At 38.1% G+C, this 15,845-nt stretch overlaps 1 protein-coding gene across 1 annotated transcript in view; it reads left to right on the forward strand.

Moving 5' to 3' along the window:
• CORIN (corin, serine peptidase) overlaps positions 1-15,845 on the forward strand; it is a 202,541-nt gene that overhangs the window by 145,418 nt on the left and 41,278 nt on the right. The window contains 3 exon segments of the mRNA XM_033106663.1: positions 5,409-5,640; positions 9,058-9,203; positions 9,963-10,070. Of these exon segments, the coding sequence (XP_032962554.1) occupies positions 5,409-5,640; positions 9,058-9,203; positions 9,963-10,070 (486 nt within the window).

Genomic DNA, 15,845 nt, shown 5'->3' on the forward strand with positions numbered 1-15,845 from the left:
CAAATAGTAAACGTGGTTAACTGTTTGTCCAGTTGGTACAATTTCATAATGAAAAATCTCTCTGATATCAAAAAAGGTTAGCAACATCGTTGCAACAAGTTCACAAATGTAATTGTCTGAACTCGTATGCTGACTTCCAATTGAGAATAAAGATGTTATTCCTTATTTTTCAAAGAGCTTTAAGATGGGAAGTGTGTGCCTATTTTTCTGTAAAGATAGAATGGTAGCATCCCCTCTCAGAAAGGTCTTCATGCACCTTGAAAATGTGATTATTTGAAGATCTTTACCACTAGAGACTCTATTATTACCTACATTCCGAGGCACAACTGCACAGCACTTTCTCTCTTTGGTTCTTCCCAGTGGAGAACATGAATTTGGAGAATGTGGATATTTTGCCTGTAGGAGTCAGTGTCTCACTGAAGTTACTGGGATTCTAGTCCCTGAAGATACTGGTTTTTGCCATCCCATAAAATATTATCTAGCTTTCCAGTGGTCCCAGGTGACTCCAATGTGTAGCCAAGGTTGAGAATAATTGTTTTAGTAGCCTGTTCATGACTGGATTGCAGGAGAATGTGACAGCCCTGATTGGTTGTGAAAAAGTCTTCATAGTTTTCCATTTCTCGATGGAGAAGGTGCATGGCTTTTCTCAGATTCCCAGAAAGGCCTACAATTTAAAACATTCCTAAAAGCCACATCTCTGATGATACTATGTACTTTTAGGCTTGATGTATCACAGTATCACCGCATCCACTCATAGTCCAGAATTTTCTAACATTTTTGTGCACTGCTCAGAGGCAAAATGCAGACACATCCTTCCTTCTGCTGGGGAGAGACTAATTCATTATTTTGGGCGTGTCGTTTGCAATCCAGACAGCTGGGGGAACCTGGCCGAAAGAGCAGCTCCTGGGCATGTGTCTCTCCCCACCTCTCCAGGCCCTTGATCACCACGGCTGTATGAGGCTACATATGATAATCATGCCTCAGGGACTCTCCCAAGTTTCCCATGATATTCCATCAACCTTTAGTTCTATGTGTTTACTCATCCAGTTTTTTCTCCAACAGTGAGGAAGAAATGAACAGCTTTGCTCTGCGAATAATCTGCCATGGTTTATCAATGTCCTTCCCTCTCTCTGCAATCTCTAGTTGGAAGGAACAAGTGTATTGGATGTGGTAAAAAAAGACAGACACCATAATAGTTAAGGACTTCAGTCCTTGGGAGCAAATAGTAGATGAGAAGAATGATCTTTTTGTAAGAGCATTCCCAATTAATAAGTGAAAAATAAGTGAATTAGAATATTATTACTATTTGGTAACACAATGGATGAATGGGTCAAGGCGTTGAGTTTATACAGTTGTGGGGATCACAAAAAGAGAGAAATCAGATGCACGGTGTCTTCTGATGAAAGAACACTGCAGCACCTCTAGTTTTGCCAAAGGGATGACACCTGATCCACCCACTGGATCTGAATTCAGCTGCTGGTGCTCAGGAAATCTGGAGGAGGTGGGAGGTGGGGACGTGATTAACTTCACCGAGAGTGTGCAAGTAGCAAAACCTGGCACATTCTACAGGGCAAACCCTTGAGTTCTTCAATAGTTAAACTACAAGGAAAAATAAAAGGATAGATGGGGAACTCAGATATCATGACACTTAAAAGACAAAACAAAACAAAAATTTTAATGGACAAACCTAAACTATAACATCTAGGGGTGATGCACCCTGAGTTAATAAAACTATAAAGAAGAGCAAGGAAGTGATAACTCTGAAACTCAGTAGTCACTTTGGGGGGAGAGGGCAAGGTTGATGTAAGAGGCAGGGTATATGAATGGACATCTGGAGTGCCTGGCAAAGTTCAATTTCTTGACGTGGGTGGAAGGTACAAGGGTGGTCACCTTATAATAGCTCATCACACTATTAAGAATAATAATGTACATATATTGAATCATTATGTTGTACACTCACTACTAATGTACGTCAGTTATATCTCAATAAAAAATTGTAGTGATCAAGAGAGATTTAGAGTTTGAGGCAAGATGAATCTTGGAATATTCTATATGCCAATGGATGTTGAAAAGTGACATTTTCTCATGTAAGTGACTATCATTTAATATGTGGTTTCCAGTAACTTCAGAGTTATTGCTTCATGGCACGGATGTAACATCATTTAGTTAACAAAGCTATCTTTAGGTTGAGCTTAACAGATCTTGTTTCAGACTTTGGAAGGTGAGATATCATCGAGACTCCACCAGGATCATTGTTTTTTCAAAAGATATTTATTAAATGTCATCTAGGTTCAGGATACTGTGCTAGGCGCTGCGTGAAACTCCATGGAAAACAGTAGGGAATAGAGACAGCGGAATTGTAACAGTTATATATGATGTCAGAGGGGTAGTAGATTGGAGGAGGGGTGAAATGTCTATTATATTGTTTTCTACACCTGAAACTAATTTTAAAAAGAAGGAAAAAAAAAGAAAACAGTCCTGTGGCATTTGAATATCCTCAAATGTTTGTGACGCGATCGCCCTCTAGTGGCTATTGTAAATCAGGCTAGTGAGTGAGTCTCGCACTTAAGATAAAAAAAGCTTATTGATGTCATAAATCATAGAATTTGAGGTTGACAGACATCATGAGAGTTTCTCTTGCTTAGCACTCCGTGAAGAATGCCTTATGAATGAATAAAACACAAGATTCAATCAACCTTACACATTCAATAAAGAGCTCCAGAATAATATATGATCAAGCTTAATCCTTTCATCTCCTTTGTCTCCGAAACACTTAAAAGTTGTATCTTATCCTACATCAAAAGCAATAAGTTCTCCACACATAAAAGAGAGAAAAATCATCCATGTGATATTTCTATTAATCAACTAAGTGAAATATACCGATAAAAAGTTAAAACTTGGTAGGTTGGTAGAGGAAGAGAGAGAAAGGAAAGGCATACGCAAGGAAAAAAAGACTGCACTGAAAATCTTCGTGAATGATCCCATTTTTGTAAAATTATAAGTATATTTTAAAAATTAGGAAAAATATACAGTCGAACTGTATTTACTGACTTGGAGAATGGTCATGATAAATAATTAAGCAACAAAAAGTTGAAGAATAGCAGTACAATTCTACTTTGGCAACAACAAACACACAAATCTAACTATGTGTGTAAATGCTTGTAAATATAGAGATGAGCAGTGAAATGGAAGCATTCAAACCCATCTGCTGGCTTTGAGTGAACGTGAGAGAAGGGAGAGTAGGGAGATGATGAACTTTTTCTTTATGCATCTTTGTGTTGTTTTTATTGTTAAGAAGATCATACATTTTAAAAAATAATTTGTAATCAAAATATGTAAATGTTCCTCCTCTTTCACAAATCAAAGGAAATGACAAACTGAACCAAACCCATACCTCCTCTCTTTTTCTTCTCTCCACCCTGCACTCATCTTCAAGGTTGTGCCAACTTTATAGTGTTACGTCTTCCCCAGTAAACTGCGAGTTTTGTTACACTTTGTCCATAGCACTTTCCATCTGGCCAGTGTCACCCTCTTTATCCACTTAATCTCTGTGAAGCCCTCAGAGTCTTTAAATTGAGAAGTAGCCCTAGAGCTGTTTTAATATTTCACTCCAGTTCCTATTGCTAATCAGTTGGCATACATACCACTTCTTAGTCAAATAATTAAATGTAATTTGAATAAGAACTCTTAATAAAGGATGGAGTATTCAGGCAGCCTGGGCTGATTCTACAAAGATTCTTCCTCGATTACCTCTCTCACCTCCAGGAATCTGGCACGTGTACCGGACAGAGAGGGAACAGGGGGCTTTTCTACTGCATTCCCCTAAACCTGCCCAAACCCCACTTATCCTTGGAAGGCTTCCCAAGCCACTCTTGCTCCATCTTGTCCCGCTGGGCTCCTACCATTTGTCCAAGGCCACTATTCTAGCCTGTTCACGTGAGTTCTACTATAGCTATCAGAACTTATGTCTTTCTTCCTGTGGAGATTGTGGAGAGACTCAGTGGCAGGGACTATATATTTATTTTCATTATTTTTATATTGTCAGTGCCTCGGATAGTTCCTGACATTTTTTCTCCCCCTCCTTTCCTTCCTTCATTCTGGCACTGTCCTAGGTGCTGACTTTGAGATCAAAAACTATAGTCTAATTTCTCAAAAATCTCCAAATTGTGTGGGGGAGGCAAGTAAGTAAAGAATACAGCAGAGGTAATGATTGTATGGCAGAAACATGCCTAAGATGCTATGGCACTCAAAAGAAACTCATACTGGGAGTGGGTCGGGGAGAGTGGTAGGCCAGAAGACTTCTTGGAAGAGGTGTTCATGCTGAGTCCTATAAGCCAAGGGGGAGTTAGCTTGGTGGGGAGATGGGAAAGGATCATTCCAGGCAGTGGGTGCTATATGCACCTGGCAGCTAGAACCATGACTGCATTTGAGGGGTGATTACAAGTATGTGAAGAAAAGAAGGGGGTAAGAGAGAAAATAAAAGTGCCCACAAAAACATGATTCTTTTTATATATATATATATAAATTTTATTGGGGAACATTGGGGAACAGTGTGTTCCTCCAGGGCCCATCAGCTCCAAGTTGTTGTCCTTCAATCTAGTTGTGGAGGGCGCAGCTCAGCTCTAAGTCCAGTTGCTGTCTTCAATCTTTAGTTGTAGGGGGCACAGCCCACCATCCCATGCAGGAATCGAACCGGCAACCCTGTTGTTCAGAGCTCACGCTCTAACCAACTGAGCCATCTGGCTGCCCAAGCATGCGTTCTTAAAATATCTGGTGTTGTCAAGGAAATTCTGCTGGTGGGATAGTCACAGGCAATGAGGCTGGAAACTTAGGACTGTGAAATAGCACTGGATGCCAACCTAATAGGTTAGGATTTTATCTGATTGGCAATGGATAACTAACAGATCTCAGCCTCCTCTGGCCCTGAAATCTTATAAACTTATATTTAAATCCATTGATCAAGAATAAAATGTAGAAAAAAAAATCATGTAATTGCCTACTTAGCCAAATTCATTTTTTTTAATGGCTATGAAGATTATGGAGAATGTACTAGTTTAGAAGTAATGAATAAATCAGAAGAAGAAAACAAATTAAAGTAAGTGAGAAGAATCATAAAAAAGAATCACTTTCAGATTAGTTGAGCTGAGGAAAAAAATAGAAAGACTTTGTAAGACATGAGTACTGGGTACTGTGCTAGCAACCACATATACAGAAATAAATCTTCGTTTAGCACTTTATTAACCAAATTATTTATCTTTTGATAGCAATGTTCTATACTGCTTGCATTCTAGCCTTAGCCACTTTAAAGAGAAAGGATTCAATAGAGTTCAATTTTATAAGGTTTTAAGAAATTGTTTCATATGCGAAATTAATATATATGTGTGTCTGTATGTGTATTTTCTTGTTAGGTCAATGTGAACCAATTACATTGGAACTCTGCATGAATTTGCCCTACAACCATACAAATTATCCGAATTACCTTGGCCACAGGACTCAAAAGGAAGCATCCATCAGCTGGGAGTCCTCTCTTTTTCCTGCACTTGTTCAAACCAACTGTTACAAGTACCTCATGTTCTTTGCTTGCACCATCTTGGTACCCAAGTGTGACGTGAATACAAGCCAACGTATCCCCCCTTGCAGGTAATATGATGGGGTGCCCCTAAGCATCCTCTTTCCCTCAGAGAGACCCAAAAGAATGAAGACTTAGTTTGAGTTTAGACAAAGTGCATAGTTTGCTAAGAAGCTCTCTGTATTTAACAGATTTCCTATTTAAAAGGTAAAGAAGGAGGAATTCTAACATGACTACTTGAGTGAGAATTCATTGCTGAAGTATGTACTAAACAAGGATGGTAGGAAATGTCTTTGATAATAATTCATGTACTTTAATCAAATAAAATGACGTGTGTCATTTTGGTTGATCAAGAAGTGTTTTTTAAAATGTGAGTTAGCAGAAGAAGGGGTATAGTTATTACCTCTTTCTCTGGCAACACTGATGTGATTACAATGCTGCCTTCTGACAGCACTCAAAAGTTGGAGACATTACACAAGAAGTGGCTTGAAGGAGACATGACACAAGCCTCCCAGGCTGGTCAGGGACGGGGTGTTGCTGACGATTTTCTACCTGCTTGAATGAAATTCTGCCTGCATTTCAAGGGTGCAGCATGATTTAGGATATGAATGATATCCTACGGGTTAAGAGCATCACCATGCAGTCCACTGTCTGATTCGAGCTCTGGCTCTTCTCAACTTGCTGGATAGCCTGAGACCGATTCCTCCGTCTCTCCCAGCCTCAGTTCCTTTACCTGTAAAATCAGAATAGTATTGGTTGTTGTGGGATTAAATGAATGTGCATAAATGTGAAGTGCTTCCAATTGATTATATGAGCCCTGAATAAACAGTAGCTCTGATGACAGGACAGGAACACAACTCTTTCGTGACAGTTTGGTCCCTCTTATGCCATGTGTCAGAGGACGTGCATATACAAGATGGCTGTCTGGGAGGTGGGCCGCTGCTCTCCCAGGGCTGTTTTACATCAAGGGGTGAATCTACAGATGTGCTTGTCTACATGTGACTGGTAACTATGGAAACCATACGTTGGGATCAGAAGTCACTTAGAGTTTTAAGACAAAGCAACAATATCAATATAGAGGACAGATGGGAAAACAATAAATTGTATACCGAATCTCAAATGGATGACGAGGTAAGGGCACCTATAGAGTTGGAACAGGAAATAATAAAATTTCAAAATGACTTGGGGAACTGAGCAATTTATATAAATAGAGTAAAACTTAATGTTGGCATGTGCAAATATAGTTCTGAAAATTTCTGTTAAATGTCTTTTAAAGTATTACTAATAAAACATCTACCAATTTTATGTTAAGTTATTCCACTATTGTTAAGGTCAATGATAACGAATAATTGATTTTGATAGTAATTAACAAATGCTTATATCTGACTTTCTTTTTGTATGTATATAAAAATTTCCCTAATGCAGTATTCTCTGGAACAAATTTATATTCACATATAATTTATCATTTCAGGGCTGAAGTTTCATATTAAAGTGCCTAAGCTGAGGCTGTAACATCTTTCAGTCAACATTTCGGTGAACTTCTTTTAGATACTTTAGTTCTGTTTCTTAGATTTACACATACACATACATCTTTCATTTTCAGTGGCTATCAAAATGAATTAAACATTTTGATATTTATTTATAAGGAAATTTTTTAATATTATGATGAGAATAATATAATGATATGTTCATAAAGCAATACATTGTTGCTTTTGTCAAGCCTGTTAATTGATCTTAAAATGAGTCTTTAAGTTATGAAAAATCTACCATTATCAAGCTCTTACTATGTGCTAAATACTTTAAAGTACTTCTGCCATCTCACCCTCAAAATTACCTTTTAAGGGAGTCCCCACCATCAGGGCCGCTATCTAGAGCTGAGCACCACACAGTCTGATAAGAACAGAGCCCCTGCATGTTGTATTATTTCCATTTTATAGAAAAAATGTAAGAAGTGGTAGAATCAGGCACTATACAATCTTTCACATAAATTCGGTTTTATACAGTTAATTTAAAAGCAGCAACTGATTTATATACATTTTTTATAAATGTGCAATGAAATTATTCAGCTAAACAGAAAATGACTGAACACTGTTGAGCGCTACATTTTCGCAAAGCTTATATGGGAATGCCACGGCTTTATCGTCTCCCCAAATTCCTAGGCTAAACCAGCACTGAGTTATGTCCTGCCTGATACAGACTTAAATCTACACAGAGCTTTCTCTGAAACTTCCCCATTCAATTGGTAACCATTCCCTACCTTGTTGAAATTAACCTATAGTTTAAAGTTCAAAACTTTTGAGAAATAAGAATGTGTTTGAAAGGCATTAAGAAATTTGCCTAAGAACTTACTTTGGTTATGCCTACTTTTTTTAAAAAAACTATTTAACTAATTTCTTGGTAAGATATAGGCAACACCTTGTTTGGTTTTGTTTTTTTTCCCTTAGGAAGTAAAGACATCTTCCATGAGACATGCTGATACCTCCATTTACAAATATTCTGGGTGCAAATGAGAACACACGTGAAAGCACCTAGCACAAAGACTTTGTATATCTTTTCTTTAAAAACAAAAACAAACTTTGTTTTAATCAACTTGAGCTTAACATAGATGGGTTTGGGAGAAGTACCAAGCTTTTCAACAATGTTGGTCTAAGTTGAAGGAATAGAGGCCTTGACTGCCTTAAGTAAGCCAGGTTGGCGCATGAAATGGCTCACATGGCTGGTCAGCAGAGGGAGAGAACTCCGAGGCTGAGGGTGTCATAGAGATTCCACGACCGTTGGTGGCAGACTATCCAAATTGATGTTGGGGACTTCCCTGCTTGGAATGAAAATGTTGGAGAATATGTCTGTCTGAAAAAACAAAAGAGAAAATGAGAAGGACAAACTACAGAAGGCAATCTGTGTCCTGGGATGTAGTTTAGGGTACAAACTTGCAACGAGTAGACACATGTGTCCTGGAGATCTAATAAACAGTGTAGTGACTACAGACAATATATTGTGTCATAGCCATCAAACTTACTAAGAGTCTAGATCTTAATTCTTCTAACCACAAAAAAAGAAATGATAATTTTGTGTTTTGATAGAGGTACTATACTAACTAGAACTACAACAGCAATCTTATTACAGTATATAAACATATCAAATCAACATGTTTTATGCCTTAAATTTACACAGTGTTGTATGTTAAATGTATTTCAATAGAAAACAAAACAAAACAAAATCTCTATATTTCTGCAATGAAGTTTCTTTCGATGGTAGAATGTTGATGGAACGTATTCCCTCTGTAGAGATATTACTTGTTTTGGTGTCCCAGATACCTATTATGTATCTATATATTTTGGTTAACACGCACATACATACACACACCCCAAATACACACACCATAGCCACACGCCCACCCACACAGTATTAAAACCCTACATAGTTTCCTAACATAGGTATGTCTCAGATGTAGCAATTTCTGCTTCTAATGTTTTATCTTTCTCTTTTAGGACACTGTGTGAGCACTCCAAAGAGCACTGTGAGTCTGTTCTTGGGATCGTGGGCCTACAGTGGCCTGAAGACACATATTGCAATCAGTTTCCAGAGGAAAATTCAGACAATCAAACCTGCCTAATGCCTGATGAAGACGTGGAAGGTTCATTTTTAAATTAATTTCAGTGGGGTATCTAACATGGATGAATACATCAGCTACCTTTTTTGATATATTTTTGCTGTTCTCTATGTAATTTCCAATCAGGCTATATAGGTGAGTGAATCCAAGAGCTTGATTGCTTTGAAGAATTTGGTGCTCATCTGTTTGTTAGACACTGTCTTCATTTTAAAAATAAACTGCAGAGATGAATTTAATATTCCAGGTATTCATTTTAAGCACAGTTAACTCACAGAGCCCATTATATATGGATCCTGCTTTTATTCTAGGCGTCCTAACGATAATGATCAGGCCGTGGTCCTTTCACATGCAAAGCAGTCAGATATCATGGCAATATAGGATCTTCAGGTAGAGAAATAAAATCGGACACCTGTCTACCTGGTGGAGAGATTAGGATGGGAAACAATTTTGATACGTGAAGGGCAGCTGGGTAGTTAGAAACATTCACTCCACAGGACATTTTAGGCTCTGGCGATTGTTAGGGTGTCCATTCAGGATGATAGTTAATTACTGGAACGTGTAAAGACACTGAACAGCTAATTTGGAGAGATGATGCCGTGGATGAAGGAGGAAGACGCTGATAGGCCGGTGGCAGAAAGCCATGTTAATTTTGGCTGTTTCAGCGTGGCAATGGACCCTCCTCATCCTCAGTAGTAGCTTCTCGACCACATCCCACCCATAAATAGGTGATGGTTCCGGGTTTTCTGTCTATTGACAGTCATGTGGCCCATTGTTTTTAAACAGAATGTTCACCTAGTCACTTCAAGTGTGGCTCAGGACGGTGTGTTCTGGCTTCCAGAAGATGTGACGGCCAGCCTGACTGTGACGATGACAGTGACGAAGACAACTGTGGTGTGTATACAAGACGGCACTTTTCTTGAATGTACACTAATAACTGGTTAAGATAAGAGACTGTGTTAGATAAATATCACCTAGTCACTGATCGTCATAAGTAGTGATTAGAATTGAATGCTGCTATATTTTCTTCTTAAATTATCAAATGGCGAGGCATGAATTGATGTTTTTCCTGTTAACTCTATGGACTTTTTCTATATTATACTTCTGTTCATAACCTTAATGATAGATGTGCAAACCCTTTGTAAAAAGAGAAACACTTCACTAATGTAAGGAATTCTTTTTATTATTACATATGATAAAGCAGCTGTATTCTATTTTGAAGTCAGAATAATAGTGTGTTTGCATCTGATTCCTATGTTGTTAGATAGGCATCTAGATACACACAGAGGTCAGACTCCAATGTTCAAATTTAATTGGGACTTATTTTCATGCCCTCTCTGATTTTGTCTCTGTTGGTAAAGGATAAAATTCTTCCTGACGTTTCCGCCGTGAAGCTCCAAAGTCACCAGTAGAAAGGCCAGAAATGCCAATAGTAATTTAAGTGGAGCTAATTGCCATTTCATTTCCCTGCAAACCTTTGTATTTGTAACCTCATAATGTGTCTGGGCATAGAAAACGACAATGTTCTTTACTAAACAATACCGTGTAGTCAAGCAAAATGATTGAAGGGCTATCCAAAGAAAAGTTTGGTTATGATTATTTTGGGTTTTTCTGCTTAAAAAATATTGATACTTTTTGCCATTGAAAGCACATAAGGCAAACCATCTTTGAAATCATTTTATCCTTTTGGCCTTTTAGGTAAGAAATATTACCTTTCTCTCCAAAATGAATTTTCCATAGTAAACATTGCCCTTCTGGTCTAGACAAAATGTCACAAGCAATCAACTGAAATCCTGTCAGCTGCTATAAATATGGACAAGTGCATCTTATAGCAAATTAGAGCTGTCAGAGTGATGGGTAATGACCAGGGATAATTTTGTTAGGAACATTCAATGTTTTGAGAAGCTACTGTTGTTGGCTTGTTTGTGGTCTTTATATAGAGAAATAAATAAAAATTCATTAAATATCTCTTATATAAGTGATTTATTGAGAATATATTGGATTTGTTTGCTAAACTATGACTTTGATGGGTTACGCATGGTATTCTGAGATGCAGTTTTAAGTGGATGATTTTAGATGATTCAAAGAGGTTACATGGTACTCTATTGGGATGGCTAGACCTAAATTTGCAGTAGGAGACTAAATATTTGAGAAATATATAAGTTTAGTTTGAAAGAAAAAAAGAGGCTTACCAAGACTAAAAGGTCTGAGTTCTAGAATATATTCTGCAAAAATGAAATTCATAGCACTATAGGGTTTAAATGACCCTAAAATATCAGGTTTCTCATTAAGTAATGAGTTTTCATCCATGCTTTAATTACACAATCAAAGGCATACCGGAATGATAGAATAAATTGTCTAATCCCTAGCACACTCTCAAAATATTGATGGCACTCCTGAGAGTTCGAGTTAAAGAAAGTTAAAAGTGGGTAGGAAATTGATACATTTGGAGTTATATTAATTGCTCCAGCAGCATTACCTTATGAGAAAACTCTCATTACCTTTTCCAAAGCTACTGATAATAGAAAATTTACATACATTCTCTTTTGGGAGGCAGGAATAATTTGAATAGGCGTGTCTGATGCTCTGAGTGGACATGACACTCAAAATCAAATAAAGAAGTCATGTGGAGGAAGGCTTACAGTACTATTGGGAAACCATCCAGTTTTCATTTTGCCTGCTTGCTTAGTTTGTTTCTGTTTTCATGGACCTGTATGGGCATAGCATCTAGTAATGCAAATACCAGTTCCAGTGAAGCTGGGTTTCGCCATAAGCTTCATGTCTTTCTGATTTATTCTGTCCATTGTGGAGTTGAAGACAAATGTTTGGGCTTTACTCAATAATGTGACAATTAACTATTCACTCTCACACATCTTCAGTTTTTCCCAGAACTTCTAACAACATTGCGTTTTCCCCTGGAAGCAAGACTTATTTGATTTAGTTATAAAATAATTGATGTTTTGGAAATCTGCTTTGTGTCTCTTTGGTACGTCTGCAGCAAGAGAACAGGTGGCCAAAGCATACTATTAATAAATATACTTTTAAAATATATGTATTCGAATTTAGCAATGGACAATGTTCTGAAGTTGAAGTCTCTTGCTCTTGTAAAATTTTGTTGTTGAAGTTGTTTTGATTGTGTAATTGTTAACGTAAACAACAATTGAAAACGTCAGTATTAGAAACATTTTTCAGCAAGTGTTTGGAAGAATGATGCAAATCTGAACACATCATTCCAGAATTGCTTCATGGGAGGGAAGCCTAAAAGATGGGAGTGGTTTGTAGACTCAGCATTGTGTCAGTACAAAAGCCCTTCATTGTCTTGAAAGTTGACGGATATTCACTGAACGTATATTATATAGATGGAGGTGTCCGTAAAACTAGCAACTTGATGAAACAAGTTGATTTGCAATGTAATATTTCAAAGCATTGGTATCTAAGCAATGGAGAAAAGGGCAAAGATTGGGGCAAAGAAATGAACTAGAATGACATAAAAGGAAGGAGAGCTACAGAAAATAACAATCAAATTGTATTTCTGAGCTTTGCTTTCATGCTATAGATTAGAATGTATGAGATTGCTAAACCTCTTGCTAAACGTCTTGCTAAACCTTGACCACAATTTGGGTGAGCTACCAGCGGGAGCAAGGTGGTGCCTGGGTTGTGACGTGAACAGCAAGTCTTCTCAATGGGACAATTAAATGAGAATGTAGATAAAACAGCTTTTTTATATGTATCTACTGTAGAAATAAAACCCTTTATCACATGAATACAGCATCACAATTACTAATTGATCACTATTCTATAAAAAAGGGTATACACCATAGGGAGGAATATTGGCAACAATACCAATGCCTGAGTGTCATTAAGTGCTTTTTGTTTATCTTCAAATGATTAAAAATCATTTTGTCATCTACCCTTGATCAACTCCTGGACTCAAATAAAATAAAATCTTTAAATATAACCTGAACTTTTTTCTTGGAGTCAAAATCCCTATAGGCTGTGTTGAAAACCGCTGGCTATATTTGTGGGTTTTATAGACTTATTTTAAAAGTTTTCCAAATGACTTTTTTTCAGTCTGTTTGGACTTTTTAATAGTATTTGTGTAACATCTCACAAAGAAGAGCTTAACTGTTTTTTTGTTTGTTTGTTTGTTTTTAGCACTTCAAATAGCTTATCTCCACACCTTTATATCTCTTGGTCTTTTTCACTTGTAGAAGACATTGGCTTCTTGCTCTGTGACTAGCAGAAGACAGAGTGAGAATCATTGTGTCCATATCATGTTGCATACCCACAAATGTGCTTTCAGGATGACTCTTCAGGACTGATCTCTGATCACAGAGTGGGATTTAATATTTCCATGTTAAGGGAGAGATCTTCTCCTTCCCTTTAGATATTTTGCTATTTGGTTAACCCTTCGCTATCTTATTTGGTGTCTTGGGCAGGCAGTCTGGAATGGCAGAGTGCTCTGCATAGACTTAGACTTGGATTTAAATCCTGACTCAGCACCTAGAGGCTGTGTGACTTTTGGCCAGTCACTTAACTTCTCTGGGCCTCAGTTACCTCACCTGTAAAATGTAGAGAATACCCACTTTATCCTCCACAGCTTGGAATGCTTATAGCATGCCTTATTCAGTCCTTAGAAAGCAATAACCAAGAGCCCACCTGCCATTGTGCTAAGAAATTCAGCAAGCGATCCCTCAAAGATCACCCCAGAGGTTTCCCTTGAGGGAAAGAATTCTATCTGACTTGTTCTTGTCTCTGACAGACCACGGTCTTCTTTATGGCAGACAAGAGCAGGCTGGCATGTCCTGTCCACAGCACGAGCTGGGTAAAGTCTGCTTTGCATAGTGAACACGAGCAGCAGGGAGGCGCCTTGTTCTGAAGGTGACACTTGTTTGGGGGTGCATGTCCCTATCTCCAGTATTACAGTCACTGAGGGGCCCACAGCCTACAGTTTAAAGCCCCTTGTATTCCTTCATCCTGCATCTTTACAGGTACTAGGCCAGCACGTGTTGAAGAGGATGACGTGAGATGACACTGAAAGGGGAGGTGACTCAGGACTGCTCAGACTTTCTGAATGAGTGATCATTGGCATTCTCTCTGTGCTGGGAGGTTGTTATTCTGACATTAACCATTCTTTGGTTTTGTAACATACCACTGCATTAAGCATCCCATCCCATCCATACCTACTTTTAATTTTTAATGGAGTCATACCCTTTTCCTTTTAAAACAGTCATTTAAAACATAATTACACCAAACATGTCACTTTAAAGAGAGGGTGGTTTCATCACAAAATAATACTGTCTTCTGTGTGACTAATGTCTTGACCTTTTCATCCTACTTCATTTGTGCTTACCATAAGTCCACACAGAAGAAGGTATCAGGCCACACGAACTTTTATTAGAAAAGAGATTTACAGAAGAGTAAATGAATGCTTATAGAGTCCTCATTTAAACTTTATAGCAACGCTGTGTAGTGGGCATTATTATCACTATTTTAAAGATAGGAAACTGAGGTTCAGAGAAGTTAAGGAACACATCCAAGGTCACACAGCTAGTGAGATTGGAGCTAGGAATCAAATGCATGCGTCTGACTCTACAACTGTGCTTCCCACACTGCGTCCCCTTATGCATGAGGCCTATTCTCATTTTAGGGAGGGCTGCGACTAAAGACTTGCACATAGATCCCTGCTGAATCTTTCTCAATAAGGCTGGATTTGGAGCAATTTATTTATTTTCTCTAAATCTCGGTTTCCTCATTTGTAAAATGGCGATTGCAATACTGACATTGTGGTGTTGCAAGAATTAAAATTCATAGCTAGAATGTGGGTTTGTAGTGGGTAATAAGTGTTGTCTCTTCTTATTGTCATTATTATTCGTGAGGATGCAGGGCTCAGAGGATCTACTTTTGTGGTCTTTCTTCAACTTATTCCAAAGGTCCAAGTTCTTCTGTGTACTCTAAGGAAGGGTACCCTGTCTGTGAATAGTCAGAAAGACTCGTGCTGTTTTCTCTCATCCTCTACAGGCACGTGGTGGGGTTTGTGATGACAGAAGCAGCACCCAGAGCTGGGCAGGCACTGGGGGATGTTGAGACCACTTTCTGGATTTCCCTCGCTCTCTGGTGGAATGGGCATATGTGCCCTTTGGCGGGAGCTGGGCCATGGAGGGAAGAATTCAGGCTCCGTCTCAGATCTCTAGGGACTTCAGGGACTATCATTGTCAGAACATTCCCTGTGATGTCTGTGTCTTCATTCTAGGTGATGTCTGTAGCCTCTGCTAGCTGAAAACTCCAAATAATATCCCCATGACTTCCAAAAGCAGATGACCCTGGGCCTAAGACCATTCCAAATGTGTAGCTGGTAAAGGGCTCTCACTATTTATTTCCTATAGTTTTGAATGGCGAAACACTTTCAATATAACTAGAGCTCATAGTAAAAATTTCTCTTTTAGTGACTTATTTTGATAACTGTTTTTAATAAGAATTTTGAAAAAAGCAGATTTTTTTTCTTATAATGGATTCCAAGAAACCTGAGTGAATCATCTATGAAATTTCGCTGAATTATTTGTACTAGGTCAGACAAGAAATATCAATTTTTAAAGAAACTCCTTATTGGATCACTGTTTTGCATTTCACTCCCCTTGAACTAAATGATCTTTTTCCTGGGAATGAGAG

Source organism: Rhinolophus ferrumequinum, chromosome 5 (assembly GCF_004115265.2).
Source record: "Rhinolophus ferrumequinum isolate MPI-CBG mRhiFer1 chromosome 5, mRhiFer1_v1.p, whole genome shotgun sequence".
Lineage (NCBI taxonomy): Eukaryota > Metazoa > Chordata > Mammalia > Chiroptera > Rhinolophidae > Rhinolophus > Rhinolophus ferrumequinum.